The 20,828-nt window shown below is 40.3% G+C and overlaps 3 protein-coding genes across 3 annotated transcripts; all 3 read left to right on the forward strand.

Moving 5' to 3' along the window:
- Positions 1-3,534: 3,534 nt before the first annotated feature.
- LOC132999497 (coiled-coil domain-containing protein 13-like) lies at positions 3,535-7,162 on the forward strand. The gene is made up of 9 exons (XM_061069186.1): positions 3,535-3,710; positions 3,845-3,975; positions 4,079-4,221; positions 4,484-4,600; positions 4,709-4,813; positions 5,215-5,382; positions 5,465-5,641; positions 6,068-6,325; positions 7,094-7,162. The coding sequence occupies exons 1-9, from the start codon at positions 3,535-3,537 to the stop codon at positions 7,160-7,162; spliced, it is 1,344 nt and encodes a 447-aa protein (XP_060925169.1).
- Positions 7,163-8,239: 1,077 nt separating this feature from the next.
- LOC132999498 (coiled-coil domain-containing protein 13-like) lies at positions 8,240-11,060 on the forward strand. The gene is made up of 9 exons (XM_061069187.1): positions 8,240-8,427; positions 8,572-8,702; positions 8,804-8,946; positions 9,116-9,184; positions 9,261-9,377; positions 9,511-9,615; positions 10,061-10,228; positions 10,311-10,487; positions 10,857-11,060. The coding sequence occupies exons 1-9, from the start codon at positions 8,240-8,242 to the stop codon at positions 11,058-11,060; spliced, it is 1,302 nt and encodes a 433-aa protein (XP_060925170.1).
- Positions 11,061-14,402: 3,342 nt separating this feature from the next.
- On the forward strand, positions 14,403-16,697 carry npffl (neuropeptide FF-amide peptide precursor like). The gene is made up of 3 exons (XM_061070647.1): positions 14,403-14,552; positions 15,764-15,879; positions 16,574-16,697. Exons 1-3 carry the CDS (start codon positions 14,403-14,405, stop codon positions 16,695-16,697), a joined length of 390 nt encoding a protein of 129 aa, XP_060926630.1.
- Positions 16,698-20,828: the final 4,131 nt, after the last annotated feature.

Here is a 20,828-nt window from a genome sequence, read left to right on the forward strand (position 1 = left end):
TATAACGTGCATCTTAACCAGTGTTTAGCAGAAGGACCAGTTCAGCTGCTCAGAATGTTTCACAGTCTGAGTGGCACAACAAGGACGACAAGAAACCCACACCTCAAAGAACTGCATGAATGAATGAACATTACAGTTTAGTAGATGCACATACACACACACTGGACACTGTTGAAGAAGACGCCACTGCCTCCACAACTACAACACTACTTGTTTGCCTTAACTACTGTAAGACTGACAACTGATACAGGCGATGGAAAAATAAGATAATTTTTTTTATACAAATTGGATGTTTGGGGATTTTCTCTTAGTTAGCACCATAGACTGGTTAACAGAGGGGGATATGTCAGTATGTAAGATAATATCTGCCAAAGCATTGAATGTTGATTTCTGGGCTTGCTGTTTGCTCTGAGCTGGCTGAGAAAAAAAAGCATATAAATAAGTTAACTTGATGGTTTTTGTATTTCATTGTTCAAGGAAAAGAAAGGCCTCTAAATGAAGGAACCTTTTTAAGTTTGTATCTTTGCATTAATTTTGTTTATATGTCAAATGCACTGGTCATCAGAGCAAGAACACCAATACACAGCCCGTAATAGCCAGTGTCAGAGGAGTGAAGCAATATTTAAAATGTGCATTTCAATTTCTGATACAAACATAGATTTTTGAATGTCCTGGCTCATTTCCCACCATGTATAACATATTATGTGTGAAAAAATGAAAACCCTGAAATACTGTGTATGATTGAAAATGACACATATAACTCATATAACTCGCCATTATTTTTTTACCGAGATGTAACTATGTTTCACCGGTGACATAATTTGCTGTTTCCAGATTTAGTTGAAGTACATTAACCTGCTCGTAGCACTGATCCTGAGTCAGGGTGAGATTGTACATTAATTTCTGTACTGACGTTTCTAACTGCGTACAAGTGCCTTATGGTCAAAGCGGCAGATTGTGAGCTACAGGTTAAGAGCCCGAGGCTACTGCGAATGAGATCATGCTGCCCTGGATCATCTGTTGGACGTCAACGTCTCTCCAACACAACACAAATACAGGAGAAGATTTCTAAAAGAGAAGAATTTATCAAAACGAGACACTATTTTTTTTTTTAAATGGATGAAGTGGCTGTAAAGCATGAAGAGTCAGCTTGTTTCTTTGGATATTGCTGGACAATCTTGTATTAGCTGCATGAAGCTCCTGTTGCTGATCTGACGTTCCCCCATTTTAACTTTTTTCCTTGTCAAGACTCTGTATTTTATTTATGTTTTGTTGTTTGGCTGCACTGTTTTAACATTGTAGATAAAACTAGAAAAATCCTCCTGAGAAATCTTGTGTGTGCCTGATGCTTGGTGTGAGTCGTCCATTCTCATGTTGCCAGGAGTAATAACTAGGTAATAACTCTGTGTGGATGTGAATTGATTTCACACAAATGTGAAGTAAAAAAAGAGAGGATAATAAAGTTAAGCAAGATAAAAAAAAAAATTTCTAGGTGTGTGTGTGCGTGTTTGTGTTTGAGAGTCGTGCAGCAACTCCTGCACACACGAAACAGAACAGATACAAGAACAGGCACAGATATAAGATAAGATCATCTTTTATTAGTCCCAAAATAGGGAAATTTGCAAAATGGTCATCTGTCAATCCCACCACCTCTACCATACTGAGCGAGTGCTCTACAAGATGAGCTAATGCTACATAAGGCAGTGTGATCCCAGTACCACCGCAGTACAGGGGTGGCTGGTTCAGGTCTCCATTTGAAGGGTCAGAGTCTATAGCACTGTAGAATATTATTCTAATAAGGTTTCTAAGACTGACTAAGTTGGTGGCGAGAAGACTCGCCTATAGCTTCTAACTCCCTATATCCAAGTGTCCTGCTTCCACTGATGAAGCATCTAACTGAGTAACCCGTCAGTGAGATGTCAAACTAGAAAACTAGCTCAGAGGAGAGCTGCTGTTAACATGTGAGACTGTCTCACATGTTAACAGCAGCTCTTCTCTTTCACAGGGTACATTACTGCCATCTACTCTACACCTTCTTCTTCTGTTCGTTTTATTTGCGGTTGGCAACAAGCGTCAAGGTACATTACTGCCATCCAGTGGATCTGCCTCTTCTTCCTGACATCATATTACTGGCGATACCATCAAATGATGCTATCAGCCTTTCATGTTCACATCCCCATGATTCCTTTGATCAGGGGAGTCTTATACATGCCTTTGATCTTGGCAATGTGTTGCCATCAAATTCCTATTTTGGCGGTAAAGTATGTTTGTTGAACCAAACAAAGATGAAGAAATTAATCGAGAAAAGCATTTCAGCAGCTCCACATTCAAATCATGGACTTTCATCAATTTTCAGTTTGATTGAGTAAAGCATTTCAGCAGGTTAGCATTCACACTTTTCATCGGAGGATGCATTTTCTAGTTTGACATGTACTTTGACTTTTTAGTTGGGTCCATATTCCATCAACTAACATAGATGAGGCGGGGTTAATAACCTATACTGCAGCCAGCCACCAGAGGGTGATCAAGACACTTTTTTTTTACTTTGGGGAACTGTCATGTCATCCATTTTTATACACGTCCATAGACTGATTAAACTGAAGTTAAAGTTTGCTATTGAGTGTGATTGTTCTTTAGGATAGACTGATGGTGTGGTTGAAACACTTTGCAAGTTCTTGTTCTTGACGTAGTTGACGTCAAAAACATGGCTATACAATTCAAGAGACAATTATAAAGTGCATCATGTAATCTTTACTCCACAAAGTGAAATTATGATAAGTACCTTATGACATTGTACTGACCACCTCCTGCATTCATGTACTGATCAGAAAGATTTTGCAGTTTAAGGGTCCCTGCAAAACTCTGATACTTTGTTTGTAAGTAATTGTAAGTTTGTAATCCACCAGTATAAGTTATAGTAGTGGCAGTAATAGTTCTAGAAGTAGTAGTTGCAGTAGTAGGCTGATAGAGACATAAGTGTCAGCCTTGTCTGTGGCTACTTGGTAAGCTGGGTTAAGTTTTAGCGGTGAGGGCACCCCTCGAACAAGACACTCTCATTCAAAGGCTATATGTCCTATCGGTGAAATGACATCAGTGACAGTATCCCAAGACTTTGCCAATCACAGAGATGTAATATATATTTTTGTTAAAGTAAGAAATTGTGACCGTTAAAGCAATTTCCAAAAGTGTGGCTTAGAGCCTCTGTCTTTCCTATTATGGTGGTGAATAGGCTTGTTCGGTGGTACTTCTGTCGTGGTTGAGCGCAAAGAGCAAAAAGTGTAGGCCTGCTCGATTTCACAGTGCCATTTCTGCGACTAGCACAAATGTTCCTTCGATTTGAGCTTGAACTACATTTGTGGGTTTGAGAGCAAATTTAAGACAATAGTTAATGATTTTTTTCAGACCCCCTTTCACTCTAGCTCTGAATATTCCTTTCCACGCGAATCCACACAAATCCAAACACACTTAATAATATACATATATAATGTATACACTTTTTATTGATAATACAATGAAAATAATTTCTCATAGATCATGGACCGCGGCGATGAGAAGAAAGAGTTGCAGCTTCAGTTTGAAATACTACAGAAACGGCAAGAGAAAAAAAAGCTGAATAGAAGAAAAGCTAAAGGAGCACATAAGCTTAACGTCAAAGTTACAAAGGATGATTCGGATCAGTTGAAGGAAGAAAACCTGCCTGCAAACGACAAGTGAGTCTTCCAAAAGCTGATTTAAATGTGGTGTATCTCAATGGCTGCATAAACCTCAGGTTACCCAAGGTTTGGAATCTCGAGCTTGGCTTACAACTTTATTGACCCTCCTTTAAACTTGTGCACCATGACAGTCAGAATTTGCTTGAGCAGCTGAGAGAGCTACAAGATGTAAATGGTCGTCTCTTCAAACTTCTCGAAGAAAAGGATTTTGAAATGAATCACCTGAAGAAGAAAAGAGAAGAGGAACGCTTGGCCTTAGCAGGTATGTGTAAATACTCATATAACAAAAACCTGCATTCACTTTGCACGCACAGACATTGTTAGCATTGTGTCACCCTGTCTTCATCATCCACTCCTCCCTTCAGGCACATCAGACTTGGCTGGAGACACAGCAGCCACCAAGATTATTGAGCTGTCAAAGAAGAACCGAGAGCTGAGTGCTGAGGTCGAGCAAGAAAAGATAAAGTCAAAGCAAAACAGCAACAAAATCAAAGAGCTTGAGAAAGAGGTTACAGAGTTGTCATTGAACTTGATTTGTTGGTGGATGATTGATTTATCAGATAAAATAAGTTAATGAACAAGGTTCTGCTCCTTTCGATAGCTGCGGTCTGCTTTGGTGCACGTTCCTCCTTGCCAAAAACCTAAATCCCAGTTATTTAGGGACTGTGAGGTAATTATTGAAGTTTTTGCAGTGAAAATTGACATAAGGCATTTTATGTCTTCCTAACTGTAAATGTTGGCAACTTAATCTGACTCATGCTTCTCAAAAGGTGGAAAATCCAGCAGTGAAATCTCTGCAGGAAAAATTAGCTGCATCCCAGCTGAAAGTGGCTGAATATCGAAACCAGATTCAAGCCGTCAAACAGGACTTAAAAGTTGCTCAAAAGGTACAATGTTTATTTATTCAAACTGCTCGGGTGGAATATCATATATTTCTATAACTAATAATCTGTGACCTCTGTCATCTAAACTATGTTCTGCTACTATTGTTTTAGGTTATAATCAGTGAGGTTGGAGAGCAGGTCAACTTTCAGCAATTACTGAGCTCCAAGGGCAGCTTTACAGGTCGCGCTCAACTGGTTCTGGCTCTGCAGACGAGGGTAAGATAGAAATTGTATTATATCTTTAATCGTGATGTGCTTCTCAAATTTCAAGGTTCAGTTTGTAGTATTTAGTGACATCTAGTGGTGAAGGTGCATTTTACAGCTGAACACCCCTCACCTCACCCTCCTCATCGAAACAGGAAAAATAACCTGTGGCAGCCTTCAGTTGTCATAAAAACTCAAAAGTGTTTAGTTTGTCCAGTTTGGACAACTGTAAAACACATGGCGGCCTCCGTAGAGAGGACACCCTCCTGATGTAAATTTAAAGTATATAAATATAAAAGGCCCATTCTAGGGTAAAGAAAACACTAGTAAAATCCTCACTAGTATTTTTTATATAAAATTTCTGCCAATGATCCCTTTCACATTACTCTTACACCCTGGATCTTTTGCAACAGGTGCGGGACCTCGAGCAGCAGCTGAAGCGGTCAACTCGGCAGCAACAGCCAAGTGTCGAGACAGAGGAAAAGTCTCTGGGCTCAAGGGTCCCTCTGAAAACCAATCCTCAGCAGAGGAACCTCAGCTACATCCGCAAAATCGAGAATGGGAAGCAGAAGGAGTTTGAGGTGTGTATACAAGTGGTTAATGGGATTTAATGAGTTGATATATGATCTTGTTAATACACGAAGGCCCTGCTCTATTGTACAGAGGATCTCGGTGGAACATGAAGACTTCCAGAAAGAAAACTCAGATTTGAAGAAAAAGATGGAAGCCTCAAAAGCCAGGATCAAAAATGTGTCTAATGAAATGAATACTCTGAAGGTTCAAGTTTCCACCCTGCTGATGAAGGGTAAACATGATGATGAGCTGGTAGAGTCTTTGCTGGTAAGGAATTAGACACAAGAAAAATATCTACAGTAACCCTTTTTCAATTTGCATATAATACCTTGTAAATCATCATAATTTCTTTTCAGAAGAATCACTGTACAATATGTGGTTTATTCTGAAGGTTTTGACGGGTATTTATTTGTCCAAATGGAAAAGACAAGCAGGAGCAAGAGTTAGAAGGTTTCTCAGTTACACAGAAATACTTCATGAATTAATTGTGGTTCGTTCTGGTTGGTTTAATGGTTTATTTAATTCACAATTCAGTTTCTGTTCCACATTCGAAGTGGATCTACATATTGAAGGGATTTCACATTAGACATAAGTTTTAAAATGAGCCCCGGAAATCAGAGGAAGGATCTTGTCTGATGCTTCACCACGCTGTTCTCTACAATACCTTCTTGTTATCTCATCTCCCTCTGGCAGAAAAGGCAGGCCCAGATGCAGGAGGCGCTCAGCAAACAGCAGAACAATTACATCCAGCAGATCCACCAGAGCCAGCAGATCCACCAGAGCCAGCAGAACCAGCAGATCCAGCAGAACCAGCAGAGCCAGCAGAGCCAGCAGAGCCAGCAGAACAGCGAACTTGCAGTGCAGAACGCTCACCTGAAGAATCTTCAGGAGGTTGCTGCTGAGAAAGCTGCGATCCAAAAATTACAACAATTCCAGCGTTTCCCCTTTGAGGTGAAAAAAAAAGAAGCAAATTGTAGTTTGGTTGGCTGCACTAAAATTTGAGTTGAAATGAAAGTTAAACTAATGTTTGGTCATTCACTCAAATCCAGTGTTGTTAAGCTGTTTCTTAGATTCAAAAATATTGTGTTGAAAATCTGTTGAGGCGTTAAATATGTATTAATAAGTATTTACAACTTTTACAGGGAGAGAGGGAGGAAGCTGCAATCCAGCCTCAAGACAATTTGCCTTTCAGACTTTTCCCCTGAAGAGGGAGACATTGACAAGAGATTAACATCTTCATGGTATGTATGCTAATGATAGTTGTGCTAATTGATAATCAGAGGATACAAATTGTTAGACCGAATCTTGATTTTACTTTGATCTTGAAGTTATTTCTTCTGTTTTGATTTTTTCCAGTTCAATTAGAAAAATTGGGCCATAAACTGGTGCTGCCATACAGCTCGTGTCATGTGACACAAGTGTCGGCAAGCCCCAGCTTTCATATTCAACTGGAACAGCGTCATTTGCACCGTGGTTTAAGAAGTGTTTTGTGGAATTCAAACACTTCACCCACCCCTTCATCTGCCTAGTGGTTAGTAGATAATGAGTGAATTTTAATTTTTGCTTAGTGAGTTCATGTTGTTGGTTTATTGGATGTAACGAACTTCACCATTCGCGCACATCTTCCCGCTGAACCGGTGTGTATACATGTCGTAAATGGGATTTGATGAGTTGAAATATGATCTTGTAAATGCATCAAAGCCCTGCTCTCTTGTACAGAGGATTTTGAGGGGATATGAGGAACTCCAGAAAGAAAACTCGGATTTGAAGAAAAACCCGGAAGCCTAAAAAAACAGAAATAAAATTCTGTCTGCTGGAATGAAAACTCTGAAGGACCAAGTTTCCCTCCTGCAGTAGAAGGGAAAGCATGATGATGAGCTCGTGGACTCTTTGCTGGTAAGGAATTAGCTCAAAAACAAACATCACATGATGCTATCAGTCTGTCATGATCACACTCCCATGTTCCCTTTGATCATGGGAGTGTTATACATGCCTCTGATCTTGGCAATGTGTTGACATCACATTCCTATTTTGGCGGTCAAGTACGTTTGCTGAACCAAAAATAGAAGAATAACTTAATCGAGAAAAGCATTTCAGCAGGTTAGCATTACACAGCCTTTTCATCAGATGAAGTATTTTCTAGTTTGACATGTACATTGACCTTTTAGTTGGGTCCATGTCCCATCAACTAACATAGAGATGGTTAATAACCTATAATGCAGCCAGCCACCAGAGGGTGATCAAGATGCTTCTCCTTTACTTTGGGGAACTGTCATGTCATCCATTTTTATACACGTCCATAGACTGATATGAAATAGTTAAAGTTTGCTATTGAGTGCGGTTGTTCTTTAAGACAGACTGATGGTGTGGTTAAACATATAGCTAGTTGGTGATTGAATATCATGTTTTTCTCATCGAGTTAACATCACGAACATGGCTATACAATTCAAAACACAATTACAAAGTGCATCATGTAATCTTTACTTCAAAAAAGTGAAATCACGATAAGTACCTTATGACATTGTACTGACCACCTCTTGCAAGCATGTACTGATCAGAAGGATTGTGCAGTTTAAGGGTCTCTGCAAAGCTCTGTGTCGTTCAGTCATGAAACCGTCATGAAAGCGCAAGTTTAGATAATTTTGTCATTTTTGACTGGGGGCTGAGTTCCGTGCTGGGTGTTTGAGAGCATCCTAATGATTTAGCCATCCGGCAGACTTGATTAATGCCACTTTATTATTTTGTCTTTCTTATTTTTAGTGTGGGTATGTTTTCAGGATGTGGCACAGGACTTTGTGTTGGGTCTGCTGCCCATTTTCATGTCACGTAATAATATACATATATAATATGGATTTCTCATAGATCATGGACCACGCCGATGAGAAGAATGAGTTGCAGTTTCAGTTCGAAATGCTACAGAAACAGCAGGAGAAAAAAAAGCTGGATAGGAAAAAAGCAAAAGAAGCACATAAGCCTAATGTCAAAGTTACACAGGAGGATTCGGATCAGTTAGAGGAAGGCAGTCCGGCAGACAACCTGTCTGCAAACGACAGGTGAGTCTTATAAAGGCTGATTTAAATGTGGTTTATCTCAATGGCTGCATTAATCTCCTTGATACTTTACTGTGCAATTGGTAAAGGTTTGGAATCTTTATCTTGGTTTTCACCTTTATTTACCCTCCTTGTGCACAATGACAGTCAGAATTCGCTTGAGCAGCTGAGAGAGCTACAAGACGAAAATGGTCGTCTCTTCAAACTTCTCGGAGAAAAGGATTTTGAAATTAAATACCTGAAGAAGAAAAGAGAAGAGGAACGCTTGGCCTTAGCATGTATGTGTAAATACTCATAACAAAAACCTGCATTCACTTTGCACGCACAGACATTGTTAGCATTGTGTCACCCTGTCTTCATCATCCACTCCTCCCTTCAGGCACATCAGACTTGGCTGGAGACACAGCAGCCACCAAGATTATTGAGCTGTCCAAGAAGAACCGAGGGCTGAGTGCTGAGGTCGAGCAAGAAAAGATAAAGTTAAAGCAAAACAGTAACAAAATGAAAGAGCTTGAGAAAGAGGTAACATAGTTGTCATTTAACTTGGTTTGTTGGATGAAAGTTTTTTAACTGAACAGTTATTTAAGCCATATATTTGTTCAGATAATGATATGGTTTTTTTTTTTGTAGGTCAATGTGATTGATCAAAGATAAAATAAGTGAATAAACAAGGTTCTGCTCCTTTCTGTAGCTGCGGTCTGCGTTGGTGCACGTTCCCCCTGGTCAAAAAACTAAATCCCAGTTATTTGGTGACTATGAGGTAATGACATAATGCATTTCATGTCTTTCGTAACTGAAAATGTTGGCAACTTAATCTGACTCATACTTCTCAAAAGGTGGAAAATCCAGCAGTGAAATCTCTACAGGAAAAATTTGCTGCAGCCCAGCTGAAAGTGGCTGAATATCGAAACCAGATTCAAGCCGTCAAACAGGACTTAAAAGTTGCTCAAAAGGTACGATGTTTATTTTTATTCAAACTGCTCGTGTGGATATTATATAATTGTACAAGTGGAATATCATATATTTGTATAATTAATAATCTGTGACCTCTGTCATCTAAACTATGTTCTGCTACTATTGTTGTAGGTTATAATCAGTGAGGTTGGAGAGCAGGTCAACTTTCAGCAATTACTGAGCTCCCCAAGCAGCTTTACAGGTCGTGCTCAACAGGTTCTGGCTCTGCAGACGAGAGTAAGATAGAAATTCTATTATATCTTTAATCGTGATGTGCTTCTCAAATTTGAAGGTTCAGTGTGTAGTATTTAGTGACATCTAGTGGTGAGGTTGCATGTTGCAGCTGAACACCCCTCACCTCACCCTCCTCATCCAAACAGGACAGAGAACCTGTGGCAGCCTTCAGTTGTCATAAAAATTCAAAAGTGTTTAGTTTGTCCAGTTTAGACGACTGTAAAAAAAATGGCGGCCTCCCTAGAGAGGACATCCTCCCGGTGTAAATTTAAAGTATATTTATATATATAAATATATAATGGACTCATTTTAGGGTAAAGAAAAAAACAATTCATAAAAAATTTAGGTGAAACACACTAGTGAAAACATCAGCAGTATTATTTTATATTAAATTACTGCCAATGGATCCCTTTCACCTTAATCTTACACACTGGACCTTGTGCAACAGGTGCGGGACCTTGAGCAGCAGCTGAAGCGCTCGACTCGGCAGCAACAGCCAAGTGTCGGGACAGAGGAAAAGTCTCTGGGCACAGGGGTCCCTCTGAAAACCAATCCTCAGCAGAGGAACCTCAGTTACATCCGCAAAATCGAGAATGAGAAGCACAAGGAGTTTGAGGTGTGTAAACAAGTGGTTAATGGGATTTAATGAGTTGATATATGATATTGTTAATGCGAGAAGGCCCTGCTCTATTGTACAGAGGATCTTGGTGGAACATGAGGACCTCCAGAAAGAAAACTCAGATTTTAAGAAAAAGATGGATGCCTCAAAAGCCAGGAATAAAATTCTGTCTGCTGAGATGAATACTCTGAAGGGTCAAGTTTCCATCCTGCTGATGAAGGGTAAACATGATGATGAGCTGGTGGAGTCTTTTCTGGTAAGGAATTTGATCAAATAAGAACATCTACAGTCACTTTTATACAGATAACATTTATGTATAGCTGTGTACAAATGTAGTACTTCTTCATTTTAAAATAGCTGTTTTCAGAGCATTTTGGACCACATTTTCAATTAGCATACAATCACTGTACAATACAGGGTTTTTTCTGAAGGTTTTGTAAGGTTTTCATTTGCCCAACTGATCATGGACAAGACAAGCATTTTAAATTGCTGAAGGAGGAGTTATAAGGACATAAATACTTAATTGATTAAGTGTGGTTAGGTCTGGTTGGTTTAAGATCTTCTCTGATGCTTTACCAAGTTGTTCTCTACAATTCCTGCTTGTTATCTCCTCTCCCTTGGGCAGAAGACGCAGGCCCAGATGCAGGAGGTGCTCAGCAAACAGCAGAACGATTGGCTCCTGCAGAACGATCGGCTCCAGCAGAGCCAGCAGAGCCAGCAGAACAGTGAACTCGCAGTGCAGAATGCTCTCCTGAAGAATCTTCAGAAGGTTGCTGCAGAGGAAGAGGCGATCAAAAAAATCACAACAAATCCATGTGATCTCCATTGAGGTGAAAAAATAAAATTGTAGTTTGGTTGGCCTCACTATAATTTGAGTTGAAATGAGTTAAACTAATGCTTGGTCATTCACTCAAATCCAGTGTTTTTATGTTTTTATGTTATTTAAGATTCAAAACTATCGTGTTGAAAATCTTTCGAAGCGTAAAATATGTGTTAATAAGTGTTTACAACTTTTACAGGAGGAGAGGGAGGAAGCTGCAATACAGCCTCAAGACAATTTGCCCTTCAGACTTGTTCCCTGCTTTACACCTTTTCTTATACATACTTATGTTACTACTTATTTACTCTGTAGTGAATTCATTAAAATTGTGTTGTTGTTGAGTCCTACTGTCGTCAGGGGTCCAGTTTCTTAAAAATGTCCTCATTGTTCAACCGGTGTAATATAAAATTGTCTGTGTGGAGAAGGTCAGACTCTCTGATAAATATTTATATATATATATACATGAAAGTTTATTTCATTCATCGACCAAAACAATTTAAATGCTCTCAAATCTTGAATGAAAAGGAGCAGAAAGAAGAATAATCTTATGTCTAGACATTAATTAACAAAGCAAATAATTAAATATAATGAAAAGATCAAATTGATACATACTTTTGGCTTATTGTTGTGCTGTGATTCTATATTATCACTCAATTTATCCAGGCCAATCGTACACGGTGCTGAAACACACATCCCGTTGAAACATGGCCTCTATATCCGTGACTTTGCAGTTTTTGTGCCTTCTGTGGCAGCAGCAGTGGCTACATGTCATCTTCCAGCAAGAACCTTTTCATGTTTTACCTTTGTAACTGCAGTCTGTGTGTGATTGAAAGAATATTTATGTCAACATAATAAAATGTCAGCTGTTTCGTCTGCTGCTCTATCCCCGGAGATGGTGGTTGTTTTGCAGCAGTTCACAGAAGGTTTCAGTGGTGTAGCCTTGCAGCATTTCCTCAAACCTACTTAGAAAAGCTTTGTCATTCACAAAAGGGTCGGAATTGCCAAGTGAAAAAAAAACCATGAAATCTTTGTCATATTGCTTTTCATATTTTCTATTCACTTGGCAATTCTGGTCCTTAATTGAAGTGAATTCAAACCAATAGCTGAGGTAGTGTGCTGCTTCTGTTCTCTGCACTATTAGTTCCAGGACTCTGTGGGAGATGGCAGGTCCTCATTGTACTGAGCCAGAAAGTGCTACAAGACAAAAATAGCAGTGTTTATAACGTGATGAAGAAAGCCTTTATGCTCAGAGTGACAAAAAGCAGCTTGAGTTGAATACCTCCTGGATGACGCGGTCAATGCAGCGGTAATGAGAGCAATCATCATCAGGTAGTGCAGCAGTCAGGTCCTCTCAGCCTGTGCTCAGGCTCACAAAGAAACAAAGGTCAGCCACCTATAGATCTGAGTCAGACTGTATATATAACACCTCATGTGCATGAGACTCAAAGGTGTTTCATGACGGAATCTTCTTTTATACACTTCCTGTATTTAGTTTAGATAAAGCTGGACATTTATTTTTCCTTTATCACGTCAAAGTTAATTACATTTTCCTAATCCCGAAGATTTTGATCTTATAACAACTCCCTCAGATGTCATCCAGGTTGCCATGGCAATTAAACTGGATGTTTGTGTGTGTGTGTGTGGGTGACCTTTCCAGTATGAACACTGACTTTGTCAGGACCAGTAGACCTCATGGGGACCAAAACTCAGCCGTAATGAGGCAAAACGTAATTTTTAGGTAAAAGTTAGGGGTATAATGTGAATTGTGGTTAGTTTATTGTTAGGGGTGAATTGGTCACTGGTTGGGTCAGGGATAAGGTTTTGGTTAGGCTGTCCACAATGAATGGAAGTCAAAGAAATGTCCTGATAAGGAAGCTGCATATGCTGAATGTATGTGTGTGTGTGTGTGTGTGTGTGTGTGTGTGTGTGTGTGTGTGTGTGTGTGTGTGTGTGTGTGTGTGTGTGTGTGTGTGTGTGTGTGTGTGTGTGTGTGTGTGTGTGTGTGTGTGTGTCAGTGTGTGTGTGTGTGTGTGTGTGTGTGTGATAAAGTGGATTCACCCATTAGGCTCCGTGATGAGGCACATCTGTTGTCTCATCCAGTATTGGAGAAGTGACCAATTATAACACACACACACACACACACACACACACACACACACACACACACACACACACACACACACACACACACACACACACACACATACACACACACTCAGTGACGCACTAAGTGAACACATATGGCACTAATAAAGCTGCTGTCACTCACATAAATCAAGACTAAAATGGTCTTTGTTTAAAATGAACTAAATGAGGGAAGCCGACATTTTACAAATGGAGGTTTTTATTTCTCCTTCTGAAATCTCTTTGTCAGCACATCAAATAACATCCACCTTAAGCAAAATTTTGACGTCACTGTTGAAATGTAATGTGCTTTACATTCATGCAAATAATCATCAGGAGATGGTTTGAATCTCGCACACGTTAAAGTTTTATATGGTCAAGAAAATTTTATTTAGACACATTCCCTTAAATGTGATTTTAGACATTACATTTGCAAAATTACTATTTAAGTGAAACTAAAGATCCACAGCATCATTCTAAACGTTGAAAGCTGATGCTTCACAAGTGAACGAATCAGTAATTTATTCGTAAACCCTGAGGTGTTAGAGGATATTATCAATATATCAAATTAGCGCTGGAGAAAAATATTAAAAAACAAATCAACATGTCGCTGTTATTCATGCTTTGTGTTTGTCATGTTTTTCTGCTCCCAAAGCGTTTTTAGGTTCATTACTCTGTTGCTTGAGATCAATAAAGATTTGCTTACTAATCTGCCTAATGTTGACTCACCATTAAGTGGTAATAGGTGTCGTCTGCCTACGTGCGGCGTGGACCAGCGGTCAAAAGGGACTGGAGGGTCTGAGTCCATTTGCAGGGATTTATCTGTTTAATAACAGGGAGAGTTGTGTTGGACGACCCTGAGGGCCACATAATAACACACTGTGTCATCACTAATGCCCTGATCCTACTAAATGGACCTGGTTAAGTCTCATATTGGGACTTGTTCTTCCTCCATCCTGTTCCCCTTTGTACAGTAGCATCCTTCTTCAGCTCTCCTGGGGGTTGCCAGCCTGAGAGCATAGGGTGTATATAAGCTCCAGCAAGGATGTTACCACCACTGAAGTTAGCCAGGAGCACCGCGCACAGAGGACAACTAACCCCGACCAGGACGAGTCCTTCCTCTGTTCTCCAGGAGCTGCTGAAGTCAACAGGTGTGAATCGGACGACAGAAATCTTCTGCCTTTCTCATCAGTCTTCGTCTGACCTCCTCCTGTCCAGACTACGACCATGGACGCAGCTGCAGTGGTGACTCTTCTGGCTCTGCTGGTGGCGATGGCTGGCGTCAGTCGGGCTCTTCACATCCAGGGTGGTGTGGACAAAAATGACATCCTGCCGGGCAGCTCAGAGGAGAACATGGTCGACCGCCTGTTGGGGCTGGTGAGACAACACAGCACTCACAATCTTTGAGTTTTAGGACCTCAGCTCACCGATTTACCTGTGGCAAGGCAACATGCAATTACAATAACAACATTTATGCTGATTTTCTAGGGCATGGTTCAATTTGCCAATATAATTTGGGCATTGACGAATAAAAATCAAATTTTGAAACCGCTTAGAGTGATTGAAACATTACATTACATTACATTTCATTTAGCTGCTGATTTTATCCAAACCGGCTTACATTAGTGCTTTCATCCATGATCTATAAAACCAGAACAACAAGAATCAAGAAAGCACAATTTTCTTCAGGAAAGCCAAACTAGAAAGTGCTATAAGTAAGTGTAATTTAAGTGATACAACATTTTTTTGTTTTACTAAATTCTTTTAAATTTTTTTTGTATTCAAGATATAGTCGAAAGAGATGTGTTTTGAGTTGGCGGTGGAAGATGTCTAGACTCTCCGTGTCATGATGTCATTGGGGAGCTCATTCCACCATTTAGGAGCCAGGACAGCAAACAGTCATGATATTGTTGAGTGGTTAGCTCGCAGTGAGTGAGCAACGAGCCGATTGGCAGATGCAGAGCGGAGTGAACAGGCCGGGGTGTAACGTTTGACCCATCCGTTCGAAGCACGGCACGCAAGTACTAGTGTTTTGAAACGGATGCGACAGCTACTGGTAACCAGTGAAGGGAGCGGAGGAGCAGAGTAGTGTGAGCATATAGCCACTTGTCATTCCAACAATTTCAGATAAGTTGTCAATCCATTTATGCTGTTTTATCAAGCAAGAGAAGCTGAACAGTGTGTTCTTCCTCATGCTACTGTGTGAAATACACTTTAACATATTCTGAGGTGAAGAGACAGTCAGAGCAGGATAGAGAGGTTCCTAAAAGCACAGGAATCACATCTTTTCCTTTCTGCGACAGACAGATCTTGGTTTATTTTGCTTAAAGATAAAAGTGGATGGATATTTGGATGAGCCTAGATAGATATGAATATCTCCAGGTCCCTTGTCACAGCAGGACACACTGACTGGAGTGGCAACCCCCAGGGTTTGTGTTGCAGCCCAGATAAGAGCCCAGGTAGAGCTTTTAAAGTTCCCAAGATGTGTTTGTGGGTTTTTTATTCAAAAGCGGAAAGAAGCTTTTTGACATTCGGCTTTGTATTTCTGTGTGTGTGTGTGTGTATGTGTGTGTCTACGTTCCATATAGGAGAGTGAAAACACAGATAGCAGCGTTGACGATCGCCTGCTGACCTCAGTGCTCAGAGCTCTGCTGCTCGGATCTCAGAGAGAAACCAGGAACTCAGTCCTGCATCAGCCTCAGAGGTCAGTGACGCAGGAGTCGATATCGATCTCACACAAAAACAGATAGACAGTGAATTAATATAAGTTAAAAACAGCAAAAAGGGAATAGTGAAGTAAAGGTAACAATACAATATCAACACAAAGAACTGTAACATATAGAAATATACACAATGTAAAAGGAATATAAACAGTATTTGCAACCGAAGAAAGAAAAAGCTGCACATTTTTTGGGTAATTTGGTTTAAACATGTTTAAATAGTTAATCCATTATCAAAATAGTTATAATTTATATTTCTCTTAACCAACTAGTCATAATAGTTGCAGCTGAAGTGGAAAATCCATTTACTCATTTACAAGATATATGAGTTTTAGAATCACCACCATGAAGCGGATTTAAACATGATGTGCCTCAGCTGTCCATTAGTGAAATTGGCTGAGGAGCCATTAGCCTGTCACAGCAAAGATCAGATGAGGTCTTTGACCTGAAGTGTGGGTCTCAACCTCCAGGGTTTCAACGTTTTACTGAAACTGTTGCCGGCAATTTTGTGTCATTTTTAAACTGTAATGTTACAGCCATTCCTGTTAAATGCAGTTTGGAACGAGTGACTTCTCTATGTATTAGTCTTATTGTATCCCCACCCCTATCCCACACTATCTTCCTTTCAAAATTTAAATATCTCACATCAGTCCCTGCTCATGTTCATCTTCTTTGCAGGTTCGGCCGTGATTCCAGAGGGCAGGTGGTGATGGACGACCAAATACACACTCGTAACTGGGACGCCGCAGCCCCCAGTCAGATCTGGAGTATGGCCGTCCCCCAGAGATTTGGCAAGAAGTAATCTCCGTCAGATCTGCACATCACCGTCCTGGTACGAGGCAGAGAGACGGGCAAATGTGGACTGACTAAATTTGAATGAATGAATCTGATTTCAATTAAAAACTCTCCATAGTTTCCAACATGGTCCTCATTAGGCCTGACTTCACACCCGACGCCAACTCAAATTGACGGGAGCTTTATTCGTACAGTTTTCTTTTCTTTTGATTTCCGAAAACTCAAAGCATGTTAACTATAGTGCCTATTAAAGTTCTCTAAGCAGACCTAATTATTCTTGACCTGAATGTTAGCAAGAACCCAGAGTTTTGCTGTAAATTGATCGCTATCTCGTTGTTATTCTTTTGTTCTCTGGTCAAATAAAAGAGCTTTGAATTTGAAAAAGCTAAACCTACGAATGTGTTTGTTCATTGTGAAAATTGCAAAAAGGATCATACTCACAAACTTCGATCTTCGATTGACATGTGCAGGGGGCATGATACAAACAAAATATTAATTTAAAATTACAGAAGCTGGCTAACAATTATGTTCATAGCCAGTTACACATATAGTCCATAAATGCCAGAAAATAGTAAAAAAGGGAAAATCACCAAATCCTCACATTTAAGAAGCTCTTATTATAGATCTTAGTATTTCAAATAATTAACTAATCAATCAGTGGGTTCAATAGTAATTCCTATTATAAAAAAGTCGATGTCATGACATAAATGAGAAACTGCATTGTAATTTGAAAACGAATTGCAAACAAGCTTACAGCATCGGAACAAAGTGAAGAACATCTGTTAGATGGAACATGTCATTCGAGTCAGTTAAGGACACAGATTGAAAGATACAGTATGTATTCAAATATATGAATAATATCTTTTTTATATATATATATATATATCACAGAAAAGTTACTTACTACACAGACCACAGAGAGAAGGATCATGTCCCAGGACCTGATACAAAATTTGTTTTATCCAGCTATCGTCTGTTTAATGTAAAATGAAGCCTGATTTGATATATTTTCAGCAGAGCAGTGGCTGCTTATCCGTGTGTGTGTGTGTGTGTGTGTGTGTGTGTGTGTGTGTGTGTGTGTGTGTGTGTGTGTGTGTGTGTGTGTGTGTGTGTGTGTGTCTGTCTGTGTGTGTGTGTGTGTGTGTGTGTTCGTGTGTGTGGTGGATTTACAGGCCACCTGGGGAAGCAGCATGCAATCATCTTCAGCACTAATTAAAACACAGAAACATGCAATTACTCCACGTTTCCGCAGCCAATTAGTGGGAAGGACAGCATATCGATCCCTCTCAGGAAGAGTCCTTCACCAGCCCGACCTCCCGCCCCCCCATCTGAACACAGACTGAAGAATAACCAGAGCTGATTGTTGACTTTTGACATTTATTTACTTTAGTCAGTACTGTACGTCAGCGTGGTCCGTTTCGACCGGGTTTAATCACGATGCATTGTTACAGCATGTGAGTCAAAGGTATATATTTACTAGTTTTTCTTTCACACTGTCAATTGAAGACAGGAATAGAAATAATGAGCACATTATACCTTGAATAAAAGTTGAAACTAACAGTTTAGTAGCACTTAAATGGCATTTACCTAAAGCACTTTGTAGTTTTGCAACTGACGTCAAGGTGCATTATAGCCATGAAATACCATGACCCTCTTTAAGCCCCACCTCCCTGTAAAGCCCACCCTGCTCTGGTTGGCCAGCATGGGTAGGCATGCATTATGTAACCTTGGTACATTGTGATGTCATCACGGTACCCCGTAAGTATCTGCCAGACTACTGATGATAAGAGGGCAGTGTTTTCTGTGGGGGGGGGGGGGGGGGGGGGGGGGACAAAACTACATACTAGAGGACAAAACCTGAAAAAGCATCATGTTTCTCCTTTGAAGGTCTCAGCCATTACTGGTCACAAACATGATTCAGCAGAATTTGTCACACACAAGAGAATTAAATGACTGTAGTGTAAAGAGAAAATCCAAAGCAATGTCAAGGGTAAACTGCACAGTGCTCTCCTCCATGACTAAACAGCACCAAGTAGTGATTTGCTCACCTCATAAAGTGCGAGATTTATTTTAACATTAGGCACATTATGACCATCGTTTGAAACCAAAAAAATGTACAGTCTACTTTCTGGCTTTCTAAAAAAATCTGTCCTACTAAGGTACCATAGCAGTGATTTTTATACAGAGGCCCTGATGTGCAAAGCACAACAACAGTCAATTCTGATTTTAATTAAGACTGGTCAATGGCACAATGTTATGTGGTAGGATTATACAGTTAACGATTTTTTAAAGATATAATTCGTGAAAAGCTCTCGAGACAGAAAAAAGTTTCTATTACCACTCATCTTTCATTCTCAGCTACAAGAAGAAGAAAATGTCTTTTGTGGGAGGAGGACTTGTGTGCAGCTTTCGCAGCGCGATATAATAACTTGGTTAAAAAAGGAAAAAGGATTCTGATGTTTCATTTATTTATATACATGAATATATAGGCAGGGAGTTGTTAAGTAGCTTATGATGGAATAAAAATGTTCCTTTTTGAAAGCTCTCTCTAAGTCTTTTTCAGCCCATCCAGGGATTATAAAATGAGGAGTTGGTGGCAATATAAAAACTGCCTCTCAATTTATTATAAAAGGTACAAATTTAGGGAAGTGACTTAGTGGTTAGGAGTGTGTGGCTTGTAAACGCCTTATTTATGATTCTGTTCCTGGTGGGGACCTTTGTAGCTTTTCTGATATTTCATGTCTCAGTCTGAGTCTGAATGTATCCTTCAAAATATATAGTCAAACAATGTAAAGCCCTCCATGTTCTCAGGTAGTCCTGGTATGGGTCAAGGGGAATGAGCCCTTTACACCAGGTCTTTGGAGGAACAATTACAAATTTTAGTGTCTGACTGAATTGTAGCCGATCTGCATTGTGGGTAATGTAGGCGCCATACAGGACTGTTCAAGGGACTTTGGGAGACCCAGGGAAAAGGGACCTGGGGGTCCTACATTGAACCAAACCACCACATGAGGGGACCCTCGTTTTAGTTGGAATAGAACTATGGTCGCATCTTTAATGAAACGCGGAATGTATGGTCAACCCTTCAGGGGGTTCTTACAAAGTGTTACTGTGGACTAATTCCATTCAGCAGTTCTTGGAGGACCCCTCTCAGCTCGGGGCCCCAGGCCTGCCCCAGTCGCAGCGCCCCTGATGCCAGGTTTTGACAAAGCACAAGAGAGAGTGTTCAATAAGAAAAGATGGTGATGACGACAAAGTGCACCACAGTATTAGCATAAGTACTCTACACTCAAATCCTTTGGTGATATCAATATTTTTCTACCAGATAATAATAGTCCTCAGAATGATAATGTCTGTATAAAAAAATGGTCTTTCCTAAAATGGACAAAACAGATGTCCTGGGCTCCCTGCTGGTGTCGGGTATCAGGGCCCAGTAGACTACGGTTGAGGGGGACACTCAGGCTGAAGACGATCAATAACGATTGAGCTGGCCCGCCGGCAACGAAGACAGCCTTGATCAGATGTGAACAAAGCTCAGATTAGCACTTCAAGGCTTTATCTTAAGTTTGGGTTGTAAAACATGTCCTTGAGTGGCCTCTGTATTCAATGAAATACACTGAATACATCTGGGTGAAATAGTTGTTACTCATCATTAAACATGGCAACACATTTAGCGGAGTAACTTCTGCCTTTGTGCTGAATATTCTCAGGTTTACAACCACACACCGTGCATCTAAATACAACTGAGGGGTGAGAGAGAGTCGTGTGCGTGTGACTCATTCTGAGTGAGGAACTGTTTTTACTTATGCATGTGTAGGAAGGTGATATAAAAATAGTTTGTCTTCAAGCAGAAGCCGGATGATGCATCTCTCCAACTCATCCCAGAGAGAGAGAGAGAGAGAGAGAGAGAGAGAGAGAGAGAGAGAGAGAGAGAGAGAGAGAGAGAGAGAGAGAGAGAGAGTATGTCTTTGTCATCCTCACTTGCCCATCTGTGCAGGCACTGCCGCAGAACAGCCCTGATCTCAGACATCCAATACCGACAGGAAGAAACATGAAGAGAGGGTGGGACTTGGTGTGAAAGGGAGTCAGCCGCAGCGAATGACAGCAGAGGAGAGGAGTTTCTCGCCCAGAATGCCCT

This window comes from Limanda limanda, chromosome 4, assembly GCF_963576545.1.
Source record: "Limanda limanda chromosome 4, fLimLim1.1, whole genome shotgun sequence".
In the NCBI taxonomy this organism is placed as follows: domain Eukaryota; kingdom Metazoa; phylum Chordata; class Actinopteri; order Pleuronectiformes; family Pleuronectidae; genus Limanda; species Limanda limanda.

What these genes read in the sequence shown, in the direction of transcription:
- LOC132999497 (XM_061069186.1), top strand. Translation starts at nt 3,535, where the DNA reads ATGGACCGCGGCGATGAGAAGAAAGAGTTGCAGCTTCAGTTTGAAATA. An exon ending in GGAACGCTTGGCCTTAGCAG is followed by an intron (nt 3,976 to 4,078) that starts GTATGTGTAAAT and finishes TCCTCCCTTCAG; the next exon opens with GCACATCAGACTTGGCTGGA. An exon ending in TCAAAGAGCTTGAGAAAGAG is followed by an intron (nt 4,222 to 4,483) that starts GTTACAGAGTTG and finishes GCTTCTCAAAAG; the next exon opens with GTGGAAAATCCAGCAGTGAA.
- LOC132999498 (XM_061069187.1), top strand. Translation starts at nt 8,240, where the DNA reads ATGGACCACGCCGATGAGAAGAATGAGTTGCAGTTTCAGTTCGAAATG. An exon ending in AGTTATTTGGTGACTATGAG is followed by an intron (nt 9,185 to 9,260) that starts GTAATGACATAA and finishes ACTTCTCAAAAG; the next exon opens with GTGGAAAATCCAGCAGTGAA. An exon ending in TTCTGGCTCTGCAGACGAGA is followed by an intron (nt 9,616 to 10,060) that starts GTAAGATAGAAA and finishes CTTGTGCAACAG; the next exon opens with GTGCGGGACCTTGAGCAGCA.
- npffl (XM_061070647.1), top strand. Translation starts at nt 14,403, where the DNA reads ATGGACGCAGCTGCAGTGGTGACTCTTCTGGCTCTGCTGGTGGCGATG. An exon ending in TCGACCGCCTGTTGGGGCTG is followed by an intron (nt 14,553 to 15,763) that starts GTGAGACAACAC and finishes CGTTCCATATAG; the next exon opens with GAGAGTGAAAACACAGATAG. An exon ending in GTCCTGCATCAGCCTCAGAG is followed by an intron (nt 15,880 to 16,573) that starts GTCAGTGACGCA and finishes TCTTCTTTGCAG; the next exon opens with GTTCGGCCGTGATTCCAGAG.